This window comes from Hoplias malabaricus, chromosome 10, assembly GCF_029633855.1.
Source record: "Hoplias malabaricus isolate fHopMal1 chromosome 10, fHopMal1.hap1, whole genome shotgun sequence".
Lineage (NCBI taxonomy): Eukaryota > Metazoa > Chordata > Actinopteri > Characiformes > Erythrinidae > Hoplias > Hoplias malabaricus.
The window spans coordinates 17,338,797-17,362,285 of NC_089809.1; the positions used below are offsets into that span (position 1 = coordinate 17,338,797).

Consider the following 23,489-nt stretch of genomic DNA (forward strand, 5'->3'; position numbering starts at 1 on the left):
ATTTGGTCAACTTTTTATGTTGCTTTGCTGAAAATAATATCCATTGAAATGAAAGTCAATAAACTGACCATTTAAAAAACAGTTAAAATGTATGTTGAAGTGGCATACTGTATGAATTTGCAGATGAGTTTACTATTCTGATTCAGTGGAATTGTGTGGCACAACTTAGTTAAACTCATACATTTTAATGTATTACTTAAACTTGATAATGTGTTCATGAAAACATTTGTTGTATTTTCCAAAATTAAAAAATAAATAAAAATATATGTATAAATATTACTTATATTTCTACATATATATTTTTGTTTGTTGCGATTACATTTGCATAGAAGACTAGTAGTAAGCTTTGTGTAGTCGACTACAGACACAATCAAATCTTCAAATTCAGCTCAGTTAATTAAATCACTGGTTAATGGTCTACAGCAGATTGTGTAAACACAGATTAGTTTAAAAAGGTGCCACTTCACTCTCTCCAGAAGGAGCTTTTAGAACTTCGTTCTTATTAGTATTGCAAAAGGTACTAATACATAAAAAGCAGACCTGTTGAGCCCATTAAAGAGTCTGTAGGGCTCAGGTAAACAGTGGTGAATGCAGTGGGAGCTTCAGTCTGTGGAATAAAAAGCTGGGTAGGGTTCTTTGGTCTGTCAAATAGATTTGGAGGTCTGGGGGTCATCTGAACGCAGCAACAGCTTCAGAAAAGTATTAAAGGTCGTAAACGTGTTCTGTATTGACAGTCGCAGCTGTTTTAAAAAGAAGCTTCATTGTAAGTCGTGCTGCTTCCCAACAACCGCCTGTTGCTCGCGAGTCTTTCCTCAGCTGAGCTTCCTTCTTTCTCTCCTCCAGAAATTCACATGTACGGCAAGTCCAAACTATGGAACCAGCCCCTTAGATCCTTAAAAATCGAGTGCTTCATTTACTAGTGTTTTATTTCCGCGCAGCACCATTCAGATTTCGTAGAAATGTGTCATTCGTAAAAGAATCGACTCTTTGAACCGACTCATTGTGGTGAAGACTTGATATACACACAGAAATGTGCAGAAGTCTTAGGCACCTAAGATTATTTTATATATTTAAACTAAGGCCTTCTTGTAAGCGTGATGCTTGTATAAAGTTATATATAATCACAGTTAATACAAATATATATATATATTTTTTTTTTTTTTTTTTTTTTTACCTATACAGTAGTAGGTGTGAGTGAGTTTGAAGAACTGTTTTGTTCAGATTCTCCTTGATTGCATGAGTTTGTTAAATCAACAGAACACATTTTTTAAAATCATTATTGGAAAAAGTTAAAACCAACACATTCACACACACACACAATATCACACTTACTGGTACAATGTTATTTGGTTATATTCTAATGTTGGGCATTATTTGTTTGTTTGCTTGTTTTTAGCAAATAAACACTTACTGCTCAGATAAATAGCTTTATGAGTCTCATAGCCTCTGGTGCCTAAAAATTTGGACAGTACTGCATATATATTGTTTACTGTTTGAAAACATTACTGTGTAGGATGACTAATAAATGACTGATATTACCAACACCTGTTGCTTGTGCTAGCTTGTTTTTGCTTTTCTTTGTCTTCTAAACTTCTGAGCTGTGTTAGACTTTGACTGAAAAGCATCCAGTTAAATTTCATTCATTCCTTCATTCATTGTCTCTAACCAGGGTTGTGGTGGGTCCGGAGACTACCCAGAATCACTGGGCGCAAGGCAGGAACACACCCTGCAGGGGGCGACAGTCCTTTAGAGGGAGAAACTTTTGAGTAGCCAATCCACCTACCAATGTGTGTTTTTGGACTGTGGGAGGAAACCCACGCAGACACGGGGAGAACACACCAAACTCCTCACAGACAGTAGAACCCACAACCTCCAGGTCCCTGGAGCTGTGTAACACTAACTGCTGCGCCACAGTGCCACCCCCCAGTTAAATTTCATGTATGAAATTACTGTATATAGAAAATATCAATTCGGCCTGTTTTGTCTCAGACTGTGGCAGTTTGGTAGTTTTTAAATTTATGTTGCAAATATAGCACTTTGTTTATTTGTTAATAAGAAAATAGTTAATTACTTAACTAGGTAATAGATAGAACTGATAACTTGGCTAATAATAACTAAACAAAAAATGTTTTTAAGCCAAAACATTTAACACTCAGTTATTCTCAGGCAGCATCACTGACACTTGTGCTAACCGCCTAAACATTCTGTAGAGTGGATGAAGCTTTAGAAGTTGTTTCGTGTGGTGTATTGAGTGATTCTGCCTTCAGATAATCAGGTACTAAACGAAAACTTGTTTACTAAAAAATTCTATTCGCAGACTGTCTGAATATACTGGGGTAATAATATTAAATGTACACATTTAAATACATGTAAAACTTATGTCAAAGCAAATGAAAGAAATTGTTCACTGATTGCTGAGGACCTGTAAACGTCCTCCTTTTTCTCTCGTTGGTCGTTTTCTTATAACTTCTCTCTGACTTAGCAGGCAAACTACTGTAGTTTTTCCTGCAGTTGTCGGAGGTAGGAGCTTTCAGATTGCATTATAGCAGCGTGTAAAACAGTTTTGCTGAGCACAGCGTCACTGAGAAGATTCGTCATGTCCATCACTAGAGGCTGACCACAGCTTCAGGAACACACACACGTCCCCTAGGAGACGAGAGAGAGAGAGAGAGAGAGAGAGAGCAAGCAATACACGTGATGCGTCGGAGACTTACTGATCATGGTTAGAGGAGAGCGAGAGAGGGAGGACAGGAGTGAGTGAGTGAGTGAGTGAGAGAGAGAGAGAGAGACTGACTTACTTTTGGGGAGCACGCCGAGGGGACGAAAACCACAGAAAGGGCTTCCTCTCCTCCTCGACGCGTCTCATCATCCTCCTCTGGAGGAATCCACTCGAGAGGAGGAGAAAACAGCAAGTTGACGAACTTTGCACATCTTCAGGAAACGCCATTTTGATTCCTCTCCGGAACAACTTTAGCTGTTCATTCTTTCCTCCTCGGACCATCTCTCCCATCAGCATGTCTCGGAGAAAGCAGCCCAACCCTAACAAAGTCAAACGTGAGTTGTTGTTTTTGGACTGTTTCGTTACTCCTTTCTTCACTTCTCCACGGTTTTAATGAAACGCGTGGTGATCTGAATGATGTTGTGGGATTACAGAGTGAGTACAGGGACGTTTTTTATGTCGTGTGAGTTCGTGAAGGTTGTTCAGTTCAGTTGAGCTCGGTTTGTGTTTACTCCTGTTTAGTTTCGCTGTAAGAGCGAGGACCTGATGCTCAAACCTGCGGAATGTGCTTCTCCACATCCCTCGCGTTTTATCACTTTTATCACAGGGAAAGGTGGCTTCACGCGGTTTTATGGCCACTAAAGTAACTTTTCGAGCTTGTGGGAGTTTGAATTTGAGTGTTGTTGCTTCTAAACAAGTTTAAGATGTAGCTGGCCATTGCTAGCCTTACTTGTTGCGTCGCGCTGAGCGGAGCATCCATAACTTCTCTCTCTCTCTCTCTCTCTCTCTCTCTCTCTCTCTCTCTCTCTCTCTCTCTCTCTCTGCACTTTGATCGGAGCAGCTTTGTAGACGTTAGGTCGTTTTACTTCGTTAGGTCATTTTTATTTTTACCTCCTCGACGATTACAACTCAAAACGTTATCATAAATTGTTTTATGCGACTGTACGTTTAACGTAGCTACTTTATTTACACAAGTTAGTGCAAAGTTACGTTCTACCTACAGCTTATATTGAAATATTCAGATATTAATACATATATATTTTTCGGACCATTTCTTCCTCTCGTGGAGAAGTATTTACTGTATGGACGCCGAAAAAATATATTAGGCTAACAAAAAAACCCCACGCGGCTCATGTTGGTCGAGTTAAAGTTGATGCTCGGATTAAAGTACCGTATTTGGCCACTAGCGTTGGTCGCGTTAGGTAACAGTAGTGTTAATAGTTTATCGAATACTGTATTTATGAAAATGTTACGGTTCCTGTCGTCGTTAAAGTCTGTTTTAAGATTAACTCCATTGATGGAGCTTTTATTGTTGGGAGGGGGAGTGATGGGGGGGGGGGGGGGGGGGGGCAACGGCTGCTTCGTTGCTTCCGCGATGGTTGCTAGGCATTTTCTGCGGCCGTTTCCTGCCTTGTTTTGTCGAATTGTTTATTTGTTTGTTTGTTTAGGGAAATAAAATTAAGTTAAGGGAGTTAGTTAGTACCGTTTCTTTAGCAAAAAGCCAACGTGGCGGCTAAAATCCTGGTCACCGCTCCGTGTCAGTCAGCAGCAGCGGCATCTTACAAGGTTAAAAGAACCGATGTCCTACTTTTTTCCCTTTTGCTATTATTCCCCATTACAGTTGTCTTTATGATACTTGAGTAATTTTATTTAGCCCAATTCATTTTTGCCTGGCAATTTTCAATCGATGAGAATGACTTCTGCTCTGACTGGCTACCTCATTTGGAAGCACTAAAACACTTTTTATAACATCATTGTGAATTAGCAGGTCAAACTACTGGATATGGAGAAAGAGGGTATATAGGTAAATCAAAAAGGAGTATAAAACTATAAATATGTTTGCTTCTAAGTCTCACTCCACTCATCGATTAAACCCCTAAAAACTTGTCTGTTTACCAAAATTACAAATTTAGCAAAAGAAAAAAACAAACAAACAAACAAACAAACCCCAATGTCCTATTCAGTATGAACAGATCTACGATTATGCAATTAGTCCACACTTTTATATCTACTTACTCCTGCACTGATAACTTGCAGCTCAGAAGTCCCTCCCTCTAAGTTGAGGGGATTGGTTCCTCAGGTATATGATGTCAGACACCCTGGCTGTCTGAATGCCCCCACTTGAGACAGTCTTTGGAATACTACAGTTTAAAAGCATTAGTACTCAGCCATGGCACTGAATGCTTTTGTTGTTAATTAGAGGAGGTCTTTAATAATCTTTTAATGGTCGTTGTTGGGGCAAAACCTTGAAAACATCAGCTGTCGTATAATTGTGTGAGTTTTTATTCATTTATTTATTTAAATTACTATCAGTACCAGCAATGAAAAGATGTAGTTTTGCATTAACTGGGATTATAAGTCAAGAAGGTGTCTTCCTTCTCCTGACCAGTTCTTTCTTTGAAATCAACAGTATAGTCTGAGGAAGTTTGTGTTACATGACATATGGCCTGTAAAAGCATGTCTTAACTTAGTTGTTTGTTGAATCTGTCTTTCTGGCAGCAGTAGGATATAACATATGTAATTCCAGGTTTAAATAGGGATGTTCTCTATGGTCACCCAGCCTCCTCTCTGGCCATTTGGGAGGAGGAGGAGGAGGCAGGGAGGACAGATCCGGATGAGCAGTTCGCATTCCATTACGAAATTCAACACTGTAGAAGAGCAGGGCCTGCAGCCGTGCACACACACTGAGTTTGCGCAACGCCACCATTCTCATTCTCTCTCTCTCTCTCTCTCTCTCTCTCTCTCTCTCTCTCTCTCTCTCTGTGTGTCAATGCAAAGAGATGCTAGAAGTAAAAATGTATCTTTGTGTTGTGACCAAAATAAAGTCTAGCTGAGCTAATAAAGTAAGATTAACTAATAATAGTTACACAGAATGAGAGTAAAGGCCCTTCACCAACTTGTAGACCGATTCTGTTTGATCATGTGTTTAGAGCACACAAAAAGCAGACATTCTTAAACAAATTGTGTATTTTGTGATGTTAAAGGCCATTTTGAAGAGAAGTACCATACACATGTCCACACCAAGGCCCTAAAGCTATGATCAAGTGAGGGCATGCAGCTTGAACTAAAGTGACTGTTCTATGAGGATGTTATGCAGTTTCTGTGTGGTAGCAGAGGTTCTGTGATTAGAAGAGACACATCAAAACTGAAACCCAGCTCCAGCCTTGATGACAAGCAGTGTATATTTGATTGCAGTTGTTTGCAGTCTCTGTGACCTCCGATATACTGTAAAAAATCAGACTGAGTGCAGCTTTTGTTATTAAAGTTATGTTGTGTCATCACATAGAAAGCAGATAAAAAACGCTTTTCCTTCTCCACAAAGCTGCTGCTTCTCCATTTTGCTTGTTAACTGTTAGCTGCGCTCTGGTACGCAGGCCTGGGCTGGATGTGGCCTACTCTCTATTGTGATGACTGTTGACAAAATATACAAATCGCTGCTTTCTGCTGAGATGAAGAATCTAGGGACTAAACTAGCGGTTAACTGAGGGAGACTTTCATTCAAAAGTGTTTTTAAAAAAGACACACAATGAAATGGCTGTAAAGAAATATGAATATAATTTTCCAAAGCCCATCTGGGGATCATATACACCTGCATGGAGATCATACACCCCAAACAACAAGATGATGTGACTTGATTAAACTGCTAGACAGATGAGGCATATGAGCTAAGCTGCAACTGTCAGTTTAATTAGTGTCTGAGCAGAGTTTTAGGGACAGAACCGAGTCTTGTGGAATTACCTGTGTTAAACTACTTATTTGTCCTAATACATCTCATTTTACAACTATGCATTAGCTTTATGTAAGTCATCCTCTAAACAGGCAAATTGCAGCAGACTAACTTTTTAAATGTAAAAATGTAGTTTCTGATTCGACTCAGTGCAATCACAGGAAAATACCTTAAGTCATTAATTATTTGAAGTTTTGGAATTAGATGTGTTTTTGTGGTTCCTTAAGGAAATGTTTCCTTCTAGCACCTCCCTCACTTCTTTCCCCTGGGGACCCAGAACTGCTCAGGGAACTACCATTAGCATTTCTTAATTCATTATAATCCATTATCCAAACACCCAGGCTGCCTGACCCACCCTTGCATTCAAACAGCCAGATACCTGCTGGAGTATTATCACTTTGCATTGGTCAGCATATCAGAACAGGGCATTTGCATGGAATACTTGTTTGATTTTTTTTCTTATTTTAACCTCCTGAAGCTCAGAACATATATATGTAAAAAACAGTAAAATTAAATGAGCCTTCAGTTTTGTCCTCATGATGCAGAGGGTCCTCTGTTACTCTGGGGTATTGATGGGCTGGCCCTTTGGCTCTCAGGCTATATTTATCTTGCCTTTTTTAGATAAGATTATATTCCATCTCACTGAGGGTGTGGAGCGGAGGCAGGGACTGAACTTATGTCTGAAGTAAAAAACTTAGGATGAATAGGCCTTAGTCAAAATTAGACTCTGTGTACAGTTTTGTTGCCGTTCACTGCTTCTCGTGTAGTGACGAGAAGTGTAAAAGCTCTGTTGTGCAAAAGCTTTATTTGACTCTTATTTCCCTCTAAAATGTAGCCTAATTTGCCAGCACTGAAGGAGAGCCTAAACCTGACATGTTTATTTATCGATATTTGCCAAGTACTTAATTTCTTTTGAAAATGCTTGTGTGTACTTCAGTTTAAATGCAGTGCTGAGAAACTTGAGTCCTAATCTCACCTACAAAAGCATAATTGTGGAAGGCATTGTTTTTGCATAGTGTACCTTCTGTAAGGGTTAAAGGTGGACTGTCTCGTGTGAATGTGGACAAACTGGTGCGAATGTGAGCTGTAAATGTGTGGAAAGGAGTTCTTTAAAAAGTAGTCTGGCAGCCAGGAGGTCCTCACAAGAATAGTTCTGGTCACTGCTCTCTGTCAACAGTGATGTTGTAAATGATGCCAGCTTCAAAGTTGCATATCTTTGCATTCTTCTTCTATTTTTATGATCTTCATGAATTTAGTTAACCAACTTTAATGTGCTTTGACTTGGAAAAATCTAACCTCCTCCATGGAATGCTATGGGGTACCAAATTGAAGCATATCTTTGGCTGTTGTCTACTTGTAGCCTTTAGGGTATAATATAGATTACTGACTATAAGCAGGTGTTGAAAACGAAAGATGTCACTTGTTTGGACATGTTTGTGCCATGGGAACTTGTTTGGTTTAACTTGCACAATAAGCCTGCATTTAGATGCTCTGTCACTTTCCCTCATCGATTCTTATCCTTAGTGTAGTTCTCACTTTTCATAAGCTCTTACAAGAGTTTGCCGTAGTGATTTGATATGTAAAACATCTTGTTTTGAGAAATTGTGTGTGGAAAGCCTTTCATTACCTCAGTGACCTAATCATCTGCTGCTGAGCCGTCACCAGACTGATGAGCCATTGGGATGAGCACATCAGCTTGTTTTTTGTCGACCTGGTCACAAAAGCCTACGTGTCATTCAGGCACACCTCCGGCACCCTGTTCCTGAGTCCCGTCTCTATCACCTTCTCTACCCCCCACCCCCCTCTTCATCTCCAGCCAGCAAATAAAGCACGTATTTACTGTGGGTTCAAAGTCTAACTCAGCAGCCGGCACTGATGTGAAAGAATGTCATGCTGGAGGAGAGGAAGGAGAAAAGTGGAGGAGAGGAAAAGAGAGACAACAAAGACACTAGAGAGAGAAGAAGAAGAAGCATAAAAAATGCGAACAAGAGAAGACTAGAGGAGGGTCGGCAGGAAGTGAAACTGCCTCTTCTCTGAGGTGGACGGGGAAGTGATGGAGGAAGTGTAAGAACAATGGTGTTAAAGCGACTGGCCCTCGACTGCTCTGCAAAAGTTATTTAGCTCAGACAACAGCTTGTTGCTGATCCTGCAGAAGCCTGCATTGCAGATATTTGGTTTATGTGTTTTATTATTGAAAAAAAAAAAAAAAAAGTTGTTTTTTTTGCTTCCTCCTCTTATGCTTTGCTCTTGAATGGTAGCTATGACTAGAGGGTAGGAAAGGGTTAATATAATGTGGAGAATGATGGGAGCGCACGAGAGGGGCTAAATGGAGACTGCAATAAAGACGGCCTCCTCTAGTTCTCTCTCACAAACACTCCCTCGCTGTCTCTCTCTTTCTCTCTCTCTCTCTCTCTCTCTCTCACTTCTCTTCTCTTCTGTTGAGCCCATAGCTCTCCCTCCCTGCCTGGCTTTCTTGCTGACTAAACAGTTTTGTCAGCTGGCAGTTGTGTGCAGGCTGAGGATTTGTGATAGCTTCTGGAGGTTAGAACGGCAGGGGGAGGGGGGAGGAGGAGGAGGAGGGAAAGAAGGGGGAGGGGTGGTACTCCCAGGCAGCACTTGTTGCTCAGTGGAACGAGCGAGGGAGGGAGTGTGAAAGAGGGAGGGAAGAAAAGAGGAAAAGAGAGACAGAGGAGAGGCTGCGGGAGGAAGGAAAAAAAATGTGGCAGCAGCATCGTCCAACCAGTTTCTGCCAGAGTGAGTGAGAGAGAATGCAAATGCTACTCTGTTAAATTGACTGTATCTCTCCACAGCCAGATTGCTGTAACCACAATCAAAGTTTAATGGTTATACAGTAAATACTTTGCAGATTTTAAGCGGTTTCTTAATTCTTCATTGCTTTTTTTTTCTTTTTTTTCCCCTCCCACTTTGAATTATTCAGTATGAACGACAATGTAGGGGATTGTAAAAAATGACAGAAGCGTACCCAATGCTAAGCATTCTCCACTCTGGCAGGGCTGAGCATTTGCTTAAAGTTTACCCCAGGGTGGTGCGCCGTATTTTCCACATCTGCCACCTTTGAGGACAGGCAGAGGAGCTGTTGAGTGCCTTTGTGTAAACAGTGCTAATCTGGCCTCCTTGCAGCGGGCTGCTAATCGAAAGCAAGGCAGCAGGCCGCTAGCGCCTGTCAGCTTTCGGCTGCCGTGCTATGCCGTCACTCAGCCCAGACAACAAATATAGCCCAGGAGGATGAGCTTGAGCTGCCCTAATGACACCCTACCTGAGGATCTCACTGCATGCTGGGAAGGGATGTTATCCTGAGGTGCCATTCAGCTGATGTAAAATGTCGAAAGCACCTTCGGCAGATCTAGAGGTGGATTTTTCCAGACTGGGATGAAGTGTTGTGAAATTGTGGCTGCATTTTGTTGCAAAACATGCAATTATAAGGGTGGGTTTTGGGATAACTCTCTTGTGGTAACCCCTCTGTCTCATTGCTATTCTCTTTTTGAAGTCCTTTCAGCCAAAGTGCACCATACGTGCACCAAGCACACTCATATACACAATGTCCTGCTTCCCCCTCAAGCTGGGCTGAAAAGGTACCATTGTTTGTTCTGCAAACACAGGACACACCTCGTCTCCACGGAGACGAGAGCGCATGCCCCTAGTCTGGCTGCTCCTTTGGCTTGTAAAGAAGTCGGCCACACACCTCCTTGCAGCTTCACGGGCAAACAAATGGCTTTTACCTGAGAGCATCCACTAGCACAGTTGTTGTGGCTGCAGTGGGGGAAGGGAAAGGGTGGGGTGACCTGGAATGGCAGTGGAGGCACAGATAAGTCGTTGGAGAATGGTGATGGGGAGGGGTCTGAGCAACTTGAGACTTTGAAACTCTAGTTGCACTTTATTCTGGTTCAGTAAGGCCTTGCAGAATGATACAAAATGATATAAGGAACTATGAAAAATGCTGGCTCATGTTTTTTTTAAATTGAGCAGATGTAGTTTGTTTTCTGGTGAAATTTTATGTCACAGGCTTCTTGTCACATTTTTGAAACTTCAGCTTACGCATAGCGTCCTGGCATTTTGTTCATGCTGAAATTGACTTTCACAATCTTCTTGTTCTCTGCTGAGCAGATACAGGGATTTCCAGTTCAGTTTGTCTTGCTTAAATATGTGTCAGTCTAACCTCGCAAGTATGAAGCCAGTGGTTGAATGATAGGCAGGGAATGACTGTTATCTGGACGCCACACCCAAGCCACTCTCACAGCTCTGCTGAAACAACATCCTACTCAGTCCAGTTTGAATGGGATGATGTGCTTCAAGTCATGTCTCTATGAGAAACCTGCGGATGGCGAATGACAAATTCTCCACTGTGAAAGGTCAGTTTGACAGAAGACTGAGAAACCCTCCCCCCGTATGTTGGTACATCAGCATTTGAAAAGATTGCGGACACTGATATGCTCAGTACTGTTTCCAAAATAAATGTGCCATACAGGGATGGAGCCAGCGCTGGTGTAGAGGTCGGGGTGGGGACTGGGCTATTTGTAGAGTGTGTGTTCAAGCCTAAATTTGGGTTGTGGTTATGTGGGGGCAGGTAAAAAAAGGTAAAGACGTGCCTGGTCTTCTCGACTGGGGTTAATGGTACACTGTCATCCTCCCATGGGAAAGAAGGAGTCAATGGGCCAAGCTTTGCTGCCGCGCCCCTGAGCAAGGTGACACAAAAGGGAGTGATCCGTACTCTTTCTCCCACCTGAAACCTGGCCTCTCCCATCAGGATCCCAACACACAATGAAGCACTAGAAACCCTGCCCAAACTCAACACCTATTTCATACCAGCCATGCTCACTAACTTGTCGAAGAGAGGCCCACCTTCTTGTTCGGTTGTGCTAGCCCAGCTCCCCACGCCACACCTTTTACAAATACTTGGCCCATATACTCTCAAGTTTGAAAGTTTGTTCATGAGAAATAAAGAATTGAAAACTTCATCTTGCACATGCAGTACTTCTCGATGAGGATGAAAACAAACAGTACATGCAAACACAGTATGATCCAACTTGCCTGTGCCTGCCATGTAGATTACAGAAGGGATGAGCTGTAAAGACTATTTCTTAAACAGTTTCAGCTGAGCCTTAGTCACCAGGAAGTTAGTTTGGAACCTTGATTTTCTTCACCAAACTTTGCCCTGCATCCCTCGCATCGAGCAAAGCCTTCCTTTTAAAGAGGTGTTATCATTAACCAGCAAGTTAGACCTCAACTTGTGAACTTTGATATCAATCACAAGAAAAAAAATGGAGCAAAGGCAGTCATAAAGCTGACTGAAGAATGATGAGATAACCAAGCTGTTGATTGGCTCATACAAAGGCAACCAGGCCAAGGGTCTTTGCAACAACTCTTCCTCCTCATGTAATTGGTCAGCCACTAAATAGCTGTTACACTCGTTTTAATCTTAGTATTCTAGTATTCTCTGTTACATTGAAACTGTTCTAGGACACATAGCCTAATAACAACATTTTTTTTTCCAGTTTTAGTAGATGTAAGATTACCCTGCTGCACACTGGGTCCAAAATATTACCAACATTTGTACAATTCTGAAAGAACAATATGTAACTGGATTTATCTAAACTATGGCTGTGAAGAATATATAGTTCCATCTCTCTATCACATCTATGATATGCAGCTACAAACCAGGCTCCGTTCATATTCTAAACCTTGTGCTGCACTTTTAGACCCTTTCAAGTCTTAAGCATTTAAAGCATTTAAAACATTTTGCAAACCCATCACTGCTTGAAATATGCATAGGAATCCCCGTAAGGCACTGTCTGTTTACAGATAAAGTCTTGCACTTTAACGATAAAGAGCCAATCAGCTTGTAAATCCACTATGAGCGGAGGAATATAGAAGATTTTGTGGCATTTGTAGGGAAAGCTTCCCTTGATGTGGAGATCTGCACAAGCACAGGAGCAATAACAAGTGGAAGGAAACAGTAAATTGACTTCAATAAAGAGTATTTTTTTACATTCAAAGGCATAGGCACCTAGCCTTGTATGACTTCAGATAACTGCCCGGAGGCGTTGCCAAGATGGCTGCAAAGTTTGCCTTTAAGGATTTTAATTATGTTCCCTGGTCTTCTGAGTGGTATTATCATGGTCATTACCTTAGCTTTTTAGCCCTTGCATTCTGAATGCCAGCACACCAAGGCTTCAGAGAACTATCATAACAGTAGTGCATAATTTGACAAAGATCTTGGTAATTTATAACGAGCTTTTATATGCACATTTGTCTTCAGAGTTTGGTTTTCCTCCATTCATTTTATGCCTTGGTAAGGAAATGGCGTATCCCACAAGACTACACGTTTTTCAAACTTCCGCAGAACAGGAAATGGTGGATTGTGGATGTTGTTTCAGGTTTTCATAATTACGATAAGCACTGTGCTACATTAAGACAATTGCAGTAGGGGAGCAGTACTTAGGCAGAATGTCTGCATATTTGTAAGGCAGGGAATGGTCAGGAAGTGGCATGAGTGAATCTTTCTTCGGTTCTCTTAGATCTCTGCCGATAAATAGTTTATAAAAAATACAATGACACATTTACTGCTTCTGAAGTAAATACTGGACCTAAATAATAATTTTCTTACTACATAACTTCAGTTGAAAACATCTTATTCATTTAATTGTAGTTTCACTTCTGCATTTAACTGGTACATGGTATGATTCCCTTCCTTCATGCATTTTAACCCTTCTCATCCTTTCAAATCTTCTGGGTGTGGAGTGCTGTAACCCACCCACCAATCTGTACCCAGGCTGGTACTGGCTAACATCTGATGGGTCTCTTTATAGCCCTGTTGGCAAACATTGAGGGGGCCCATACAGATGGAAATGAGGCCTTTACAGTCACACAGCCGAAATGCTACTGCCCTAACGCCTCCACAGAGTGCCATGGGATTACAAAGGGGACCGGTTTGTCATGTCCACCCTCCCCTTGACTGCTGTGATGCTGGACGACAGAGATCTTGATGTTCCTCTTTCAGCATTGCCTCGCATACATTCTTTCATGTTAGTATCAATTGTTGTTGCACATTTCTGGCTGTCGTTGCCATCCTTTGGTTGTCATTAACAGCTAATTAAAAGCACTTAAAAGAATGCTGGTTGCGCCAGAGTGAATAGCACAATCCACTGATTCTGTTTTTGTGATGTACACTAAATTGGCCTCTTGTGTGTTATAAACTGTCGTGCTCTTTATTGAGTGCTCATTCAAAGTTGCTTTCTTGCCTCTAGACTTTGTCCTCTAATAGACATGCGTTCATAGCATGAATAGCTGATTTAGGAATTGTGGTGGACTAAATGCCTAAAATCAGTATTTCAAGGAATTTTTGAGGTATAGTAAGTTGAAATAAACAAGTAAGAACAAATAGTACCAAAAAAGGATATTAAAAAAATTATATATATATATATATGTTCAGCTTTTCACACACATGACTTCATTAAATTCAGTTAAACATGACTAATTATGTCTTTGTAACACTATATGCATTTAATAAGGGCTTTTAATTTTTCATAATAATAATAATATAAGTCTATGACACAATTTGATTCAAGTGCTACAGATTTACAGTCAGCATGGTACATTTTTTTTTTTAATGAAGATGGACACCCTTCAGAATTGACCACTGAAACAAATCAAGACTATCCCAGGACACTGGGCAGAGTGATGCTAACAGTAGTACACGTTAAGGCATAAATACAATAATAAATATATAGGCATGGCCCTTTTTAACACTCTCAGCCTCCAAATTCTCTCTGAAGTTCCAAAGCCTCCACCCCCCTAATCCAGATGAATTGCTCCCTTGTAGGAGCATGTCCTCAGGCAGAGGCCTATAGAGAGAGAGAGAGAGAGAGAGAGAGAGAGAGAGAGAGACTAGCACAGACACTCTGGAGTGGTGGGGAAGGAAAAAAAACAAAAAAACAATGTGACTCTTATTTCAGCCAGAGGAGGGGAGAGCGGAGTACGTGATGTGATGCTGGGGAGTCGCTTCAGTGTAGCTGAGAAAATTCAGCATGCCCACATACCCCCGTGTGTGATGGATAACCCCCGCTGCAAGGGCCGGCCGGGCTGTCACTCAGGCGCGCGGCCATAGCAAACAGCTGGCTGCCCAGGTTCCCATTGGCTGATGCAGAGTCACATGCCTTGGATTTTGGAGGTGGTTCCTCTTTAGTGGGTGGGTGAGAGGCTCCACTGCAACAGTTGGCTGATGTTATGGCCTTGTACTTTGGCCTCCATCCTCACTTTGGAGTTTAGGTCATATAACATCGGAACAGAAGCCAAAGGAGGTGTGTGTGTGTGTGTGAGTTCTCGTAGCAAGTGAGAAAGTGAGGATTAAAGATAGAGATGTTCAGTGAGCAATTGAAGGAAGTGCAGGTAACATCACAGTTGTTTGCCGTCTAGTTGTTCACCAAGTGCCTTCACAGTGATTTTTTTTCCCCCTCTTTACCCAAGTGCCTCTTTTCTTCAGTGCAGGAAAAAAAATGTCTTGACAGCCACAAATCATGTGTGGTCACTGTGTGTGTGAGTGTGAGAGAGATGTGTATGTGTGACAGACATAGGGATAGTCTCAGTCTCAGCCTAGATGAAGGGTGTATTCTTCTTGGTTTCACAAAGAGCTCCATTATGGCATGCTGTAAGAGGCGTATCTGCCCAGTTCTCCATCAAACCCTCCCTCCAGCGGTTTTCCTCTGCCTTGTCTCCCAAAAAGACAAGGTGAAACCCATTGAGGGCCGTCAGTGCGGCTCCACAACTAACAAGCTCAGGACGTGAAACCTGGGCATCACTTCCTTTTTTTGGGGGTGGGATTTTAATGTTGGAAAACATGGAGGCCAACATGGAGTGTGCTAAAATAATTTCGAATAGACCCAGTAGTGTTCAGATTTGTTTTGCCATATGTTATGAACATGCTGGTAAAGTAAGGAATTAAAAATAACAAAAATTAAAATTAAATATTTTTTTTTCTATAAATAATTGAATAAAAAAATATATTCGATTAAAAATAAACTCTAATTTAACTGGGGACTATACCTATGGTTGCATTTCCAAATTCATGCATGTTTCAGTTCGTGCAATTAATTTTTTCCAGGCTAGGTATTTTCATTGTACAGAACAGAACTTCGTTTTTTTTGTTCTTCTCTATCTTGACGTGTGTGTGTGTGTGTGTGTGTGTACAATGGAATCTCTTTGTGATTTACAGCACTGGGAGCAGGTTGTGTGTTCAGGGCATATTGGGGCTCTTTTCAGGTTGGGGCTTGTTCCTTTAACGGGCCTGAAAGCCCTAGCACCCAACCCCCCCCCCTCTCCTCCATCTTTGTCTTCTCAGGTGTGGCGAGGCTTTTGGGTTTTGCCTCATGAAACTGACAGCCACGCCTTAACCTCACTTCAGATAGAGATTATCTTAAGCATCTTTAGTCCTTTATTTTCCAAAGATGTTGAGATGCAGCAGTGAGATCAGCTTCTGTATGACTTCACCCACAGCTAAACTTGGCATATTACAGATGTGTTTTTCACCATGGCTTGGCCAGTACTTCATGTTTAAAACCCATCAGCAAATGTTCTGGCCTCTCATTATCATGCTGAGTTTTTTCATTTGTTTTTTTTTTATTTTCCTTGAGGTCTTTTATTAAAAACTCACTCACACAGGCATCTTTCACACCCATGTTACTGCAAGGAGTCATTTAATACAGCCCTGCCCTTCAGTGCAACTGTGTTGTAGTGCAACTATTTTGTTTTTTTCTTTTTTTTTCTTTCAGATGAGGGGTCTTTAGTGCATGGTCATAGAATTGTCTTGTGGAACTGTTAACCTTTAATCAGCATCTCATTTTCTGTCACCATTCTGTTTCCATTCTGACTGTATTTGTGGTTTTGTTGTCACAGGCTGCTATTACAGTATGCCTAAAGACATATTGGGGAACTCTTGTGGCGACATGGCTTGCTCTAGCTTGACTAAACTTTGTTGGGTCTTTTGTTAGGCCTTGATGTCCCAGAACCCTGCTCTGGAATAATTGAGAGTGGTTGGGATCCTCAGGGCACTTCAGTGAAGGCCTCTTTATTGTGGCAATGATTTAAAAACAATATATTCTCCTGCTGTAGCATTTATGTTATGTCATCATATGTTGTCCAGCAGTGGGGCCCATTTTTGAACAATGCTTGCTCATGAAAGACCCAAAGATAATTCCATTGCCCCAGTTCCTGATGCTGCTTGCTCCGAGGCCACGACCTGCTACGTGCAGTGGGTGATGGGCGATGAGGTCAGTGCATGGAGAGGCGGCCCTCAGCCCCCGGTGTGGACTCGCGATTTATGGAGTGGAGCTGTCACTGCCGCCTGTGAATGAATGTGCCATTTGTTGCACGGATAGACAACTGTCACAGGAGAGATTGGCCGAGCTGAGGCCTGTTATGTCCTCCTTGTCATAAATACAGCCACCCAGAACTGTGCTGCTGAGGGAAGTTGAGAACGAGAGTGTGAAAGAGGGAGCATGAGAGAGAAAGATAGGGGGAGGGAGGGTAGGGAAAATGGGGAGGGAGGAATTCCCATGTGACTGCTTTACAGGACTTTGTTTCATCAATGAACGAGGGCGGAAAAAAAAAGTTAGGTAGCACTGGCCAGACAAGTATATTAGCATAATATAAATAGTCTGAATTTCATGAGTTAGTTGTTAAAAAAAAAGTTTTAACCTATTTGTATTCATTTAACCAAGATGCATTTTAGCATCTGCATTATGAGGTAATTGTCATGGAAGCTCATGACCATTGTGTACCACTGCAAACTGCATGGCTAAATCATGACCTTTTAGTAGACACTTTATTTGTAATTATTGCATAATATTTAAACATATATAAAATCTGTAGTAGCCGTCATTATAATATATTTTTTACACTTTTCATTCTAACTCAAGCATGTCACTTGACTAGAACTAAATGTTTTTTTGTTTTTTTTTTTTTTTTTGTAACACAGCGTTGTCAATGTGATTTAAATGTGTTTTTGCATGAGCTGCCACATTGCCATTTACTTGTTAATGTTATGTAAAAAGCACTTGCGAGTTTGGTTGCTTTTGGCCAGTCTTACTCATCTACTGATGGATCACAACTTCTCAAACACCCTTCCAAGAGAAAAATATGCAGCTAACGGCATCACACGGTGTAAGTGTATACTATTCCAGGATTGATCTGCGAAATAAAGAAATAGTTAGACCAGCATCATTGAGCAGGGGCGGAGTGGGGGGTATTAAGAGCTCATGCTATTTTCCTCCGGTGATTAGCACCTCACAAAGTAAAGGCAGCAAAAGCACCGCTGTGTCTCATTTGACTGGGTGGCCCTGTAGCCTGACATCAATGCGACCTCTTTATGGTTTGGTATTTAGGCCCATTTCTTAACAGAATTGGAAGTCCCTCTCAAATGGCTGCAGTGTGTTTTAATGAACTGAAAATGTAGTGATGGTCTTTGTGGGAAGGCCTGGCTGAAGACACATGTGCACATACAGACTGGCACCATCTGTAGTGTGCTGTGGACAGTGTATGCCTTTTCCAGGCAGCTGTCAATGGCACACCAATCTGTCAGCACACAGTCTGCATCTATGCTCCTGCTTTGTAACTCACACCATGTAACACTCTGTGGTGGTGATCAAGCTTTCCAAATCGCCTTTTGTTGAAGCAGTCTACCATCTCTTGTGAGAAAACGTTTCTCATCTATCTGCCTTTTGTACCTCTGCATATTGACATGGATAAGAGCAGGAGACTAAAACTGAGCGACATTGGCTTTCCAGGCCCACATGACCAGTTAGCATCTTTTCGAGTGCCCCACTGTGCGCCCAGCCAAGCCTAGGCTGCTTATGCACTATTCAGGCCCAAATAAAGGCGCACGACCTGGGAGGAAAACGGAGGAGGGGAAAATGTGTCTGTCATTGGCACCTGTGATGGGTGAAAGCTGAGTCGTGTGTTGCCAAGGACCTTCATTTTCCAGCCCTGTTTATGCTCTCTCTTAACCTCTCAAGAGCTAAAAGCTACCAGGTCTGCTTTGCAGCCGGCTGGCAGTTCCCTGAAATCATGATTATCTGACGCTTCAATGGTTTATTTGTGATTCATTAGGAAAAGATCCAGTGTTTTGAGAAATCAAATGTGATCACATTAAAAAAAAAAATCAATTAATTAATTGAATTAGATAAAATAATCGGAATCCTGAAGTTTAATCTGAAGGATTTTATTCTTGGAATTATTCTGAATTTTTTTTTATTTTATTTTTCATTGCAGTGGCCTTATTTTTTAACACAACAAAACAGTGCAGTTTAATAAATACTTTATTGTGGATTTAATCCTTCTGCTCCCTGTCTTGGAGATTTATCCGCATGGTGGACACAGTCAGTTGATTATCTATAAACCCAGAGTGAATCTCCTGTCCAGAAAATTAACTTCACACAATTTTGCCAAGAAATGCCTCTTGCCTTTTAACTTTGCAGTGGAAATATGAAGCTAACGAAACCAACACGTAATGCTAACAACTCATGCTCATGTTTTTGCGCATGCACATTGCATGCTAATGTCATTGTAAAATATTCTGGCTGATTAACTACATTTGGGATGAGGCAAACTGCTTCACCTAACTATTGTTTTTTACTGTTTCTAAATCATTGTCATTTGGTTTAGCGAAGCACATCTCTTAACACACGCTGTTAGTGCTACTGTTTACATTAGCCTGAATTTGAAGTTAAACATCCGTATCCACATTTTGTATCTTTTTTGTTTAACTAAAACACTGTGAAACAGTATAGTCTTTAATCGTGTGGAAGCCAAAGGACACTGATGGTCCCTTTAGCTTGGTCAGCCCGTATTGGGCCATACTGTGGTAACAGCGCTGTTGTCTCTGTTTCAGATTTTTAGCTCTTGTCCCTTTTTTTTCTTTCAAGTCATTGTCAAACTTAAACCAGCTTGAGAAAGTTACACTACTGCATTGTTGTTCTTCTTTTTCTCAGAGTTTAATATTCTTCAGCTTTTGGCTAAAGTTTGAGGTAATATCTGTGGGAAGATGAATAGGAAGCTGAAAGCACTGTGGAATTGCTTTGGTTCTGAAGGGAAATGTAATAAAGCATTGTCAGTGAGTGTCTCCTGTAGTCCAGCTGCAACAGAAAAAGCTTAAACCCACAGCTTAATTTTCCACACGTTACCACACACTGGCCGATCAGATGACTTCAATTAGCTCAGATAGATTTTGCATTGCAGTCAAAAACCTCCTGTTTGAAAGTGTTTAGGCTGATGCTCACAGCCTCCACTCACTTTGTCACACATTAGTACAATTTATATAATTGTAAAGTAAATATTAATACATCTTAACAAAAAGACTGAATCTTGAAATTGGGCAAAAATAACAGTAAATTAACTTTAACTTAAGAAAGAATTTGTTACGTTTCACCTCTGCGCCTCAGAGTCTGCTACAGAGCATGTGGGTGTGAGTGAAAGAGAAAGTTAGTGCGTGGTTTACAGTGTGTACGGTTTGCATTGATAAGGATTGGAACACTCCTACCCTTCCTCCTCCCTTCTCCTCCTCCTCCTCCTCCTTTGCACATTGTCCTTGCAGGCATGTGGTGTTGGTACAAAGTGACCGAGGTAGGGAGGTACAGGGTTTTTTTTTTTTGCTGCGCACTAGAAAACTGGCCTTTCTGGTTCCTCCAGATTTTCTTCTCAACCTGTTGTGCTTGCATACACTCATTCATCATTAACACACTAACTTTCAGTTCCTCTATATATCCTTTCATTCTTACACAGCTCTCCATCTGCTTCTGCTGCACACTCTCTCTCTCTCCTTCTCATTGTCTGTATGTGTTTTTGTCGTTACCTCTTGGTACTAGAGGCTGATATTATGGACAGATATGAGTGAGAAAGAGGCAGAAACGGTCATATCTCACTGAGCCAACTGCTCTCAAAGCCTTCAGTTTCTGCACTTGCCTGTGCCTGTCATCCTGCACAGAAACAGCACAGCAGCATTCTTTCTCTATCTCTTTCTCTCTCTCTCTCTGTCTGTCTCAACCCAACTCTGGTTCTCTGGTTTGCAATGTTTCTTGTGACAGTAGCATATCATTGTGAAAACTAGTGAAAATAATGAATTTATTTTAAAAACATAATGAAGCTGGTATCTAATTTAAAATAAAATACTGATGGCTTTGTACCGAAGGCCTGAAGTAGTTATTTTCCGATTCTCTGGGGCAAAACCCAAGAAGCAAACTTTAGACACTTGACATATCTTGGCTGATTGACGCTATTGATTGTTTGTCACTCTATCGCTCTGAAGAAGTGCACGTTCTTGCAGTGGAGTCCATTGCTCGGGGTGAGAGCTGTGTGACCTAACTCAGCATCTTTTGTCACTTCCTACAGGCTTTCTCACATGTGATACAAAGTTCCTCAAAACTCTGCCCTGCAGCATTAATCCATCTTTACTGCAAAAGCACTAGAGTGTGTCGTAAAAATAAACCCTCTCTTATCGAGTCCGTAGACGGCAATTTCTTCCTGAGTGCGGCTTGCTGCTCTGCTCAGTGTCACAGCTGAAGTTCGGAGAGACTGCACTATATTGTGTGTGTGTGTGTGTGTGTGAGTGAGTCTTTGTACATTTTAGGGTGTGTTTCTTTTTGTGTGGTTGGGAGACGTTTAAGTGAGGTACTTGAATTTTTTTTTCCACACCCAATTGTTACTAATTGATTCCCTTTTATATCCACAACATCTCAGTCTACTTTAGGAGTAACACCTTAATCCCATTACATCCATTGATTAACATTAAACAAAATTATAGCAATGAATAATGGACAATTATTATGAAAATTCATATTTGAAATAATGTTACTAATTTTTTTTGCAGCAGGACAAAATGTCTGAAAGATTTATTAATTTGTAAATATGTATATGTTTTCATATTTTAATATGGGTATATACAATGTGCATTTTCTCAACGTGAAAACGTGTTGACTTCTCTGTGATTGCAGCCTCTCGCGCTCTTTAATACAGCTCTTGGATTCTTAGTACAGTGGATCAGTTTATGATCAAAATGAAAAGCTGTGTTTGTCTGAGCGGATTCATAGCAGCTTGCAGCACTTCAGCAGCTGAGCTTCAAGCCTGCAGTGTTGTGGATGGTTATGCATCAAAGTTGATAAACGTGTGAACGGCATCGAAAATGTGACATTAATAATGTATTCAAACTAACGCTTACAGACAGTTTTAAAATCTGTGCGACCTCTGAAATGTGTTGATGCTGAGACAAACTTCTCCATCTTCCATGACTCACATACAGACAGGGTGTGTTTCATGATCTCTCTCTCTCTCTCTCACACACACACACACACTGGCATGGCTAAAGACCTTTGCAACCTAAATGTCTCCTCCACCCAGCCATTATAACTACCTCTGTGTGTCTCAATTAGGCAGTCTTACCAGCCACTAATCTGATAATCACTGTCCTGTACCCCCCCACCTCCCCACCCTCCACATATCTTCATCCTCCCCCACTCCTCTCTCCCGCTCTTTCTCTCATCCTCCCTCTTTTCCTCTCATCCGTCCTCTGCTCATTTGCACGTCCTCCTTCACTGCCCTCCCATATATCTCCGTAAGCAGCATTTATCCCATTGTCTTTTTTTTTCATTTTCTTGGCTGTGTTTGTCACTTCTAGAAGTTATTCCTTCTTTCTGCTTCCTTCTCTTACCCAAACAAACACTCACACATGCACACAAACACACTCCATCACCCACTCTCCCCGTCTCCTCTGTCTTTTCAAAAGCTCCTTCACAAAGACGATAAGCTGTTAGTGGCTACGTAAATCTCTCCTCCCCCTTGTCTGCATCCATCTGTATCTCTCTTTCTCTCTCTCTCTCTCTCTTTAACACACACACACACACCCTTAACTGACTTGGAGCCACTTTTTGTCTTACAAAAGAAATCCACAAGATGCTGTATACAGTTTGGCTCAAATGCAGTACACATTTTAAACTCGAAACAGAACTGATCAGCAAAGACATGTTCCGTGTCTGACGTTTGCATCTTTATTATTACAGTGGAGCTACAAGGCTGATGTGACTAGCAAGTAATTTAAAATATACCTGCTTAAGAGTTTCACCAAACTCTTCCTTTTAAAGTAAGAAAGTGGCAATGAAAGTAACGTACCAAGCATTGCGTTTGCAATGTGACTCCCCCTGGTCAGATTGTTTTCCTTCCTGGTCATATTTTATCGCCATGTTTTGTGATTTTATTACTTTATTCTCGGGTTCTCTTCCTTACAAGTGTCTTTGGGTGTACTGTGTGATCAGGATATCTTGTTTCTTTTGTGTGTGTATGTGTGTGTGTGTGTGTGTGTGTGTGATATTAAACCCTGTCTGTGGTCTTCCTGCAGTGTGAGTCGTGGGCGCTGACACTCGAGGTGCTGCCGTCCCTGTTGCATCTCCAGGTTAATACAGCCTCGTTGGAGGACGGGTAAATATATACCTCCTGCCAGGGCTGTGCCTCTTCCACCTCACTGACCCTCACTTGCCACACACACACACAGCATGGAGGCCCTGAGCCAATTGTGCAAGTCATTTTTTTTTCTCACATGCTTTAATAGGGGCAAGCATGCAAAGTTTCATCTGAAACTTTACCCTGGAGTTTGACTCTCTGGCTCTTTGCAGGTTCTCTGCCACCTCTTTCTCTTTGTTTTCGTCATGGCTTCAGTCGTTATATCAGTGACACGACTCTTACGTCATCCATTTCATGCCCTTATGCCCTTGGCTTGCTGCCCTCTTTCTCTGTTTCTGTCATTCATAGCACTGAGCATGTGAGCCCCATTCCTGCTCAGCCTGAGCTAGACAGCATGCATTTTTGTTGTTGTTGTTGTTGTTGTTGTTGTTTACAAGATGCAATGAAAAGTCAAGACACTTGAAATAGCAAAGGATTTATTCATTATTAATTTAGTTAAAGTATTCGGAATTAGGGGTGGGAGATATTTTAGAAATAACACAGTATGTGCAAGGTACACCATATTTAAATACACAGAATGCATTG

At 41.3% G+C, this 23,489-nt stretch overlaps 1 protein-coding gene and 1 long non-coding RNA gene across 3 annotated transcripts in view; one reads left to right on the forward strand and one right to left on the reverse strand.

Annotated features, from left to right (window-relative positions):
- Positions 1-2,527: 2,527 nt before the first annotated feature.
- On the reverse strand, positions 2,528-4,793 carry LOC136708322 (uncharacterized). Its single transcript, XR_010804341.1, has 3 exons — positions 4,736-4,793; positions 2,799-3,039; positions 2,528-2,646 (listed from the first exon to the last, which is right to left on the reverse strand). It is a non-coding gene; the product is annotated as an uncharacterized lncRNA (long non-coding RNA).
- rreb1a (ras responsive element binding protein 1a) overlaps positions 2,749-23,489 on the forward strand; it is a 55,808-nt gene continuing 35,067 nt past the window's right edge. Inside the window, exons 1-2 of one of the 2 annotated variants that reach the window (XM_066682800.1) lie at positions 2,749-3,054; positions 22,843-22,922. Coding sequence is in view for 1 of the 2 variants with exons in the window: in XM_066682799.1 (XP_066538896.1) it covers positions 3,015-3,054 (40 nt within the window). In the remaining variant the exon portion in view is untranslated. The remainder of the gene's footprint in view (positions 3,055-22,842; positions 22,923-23,489) is intronic. The other variant, XM_066682799.1, reaches the window with a different exon arrangement.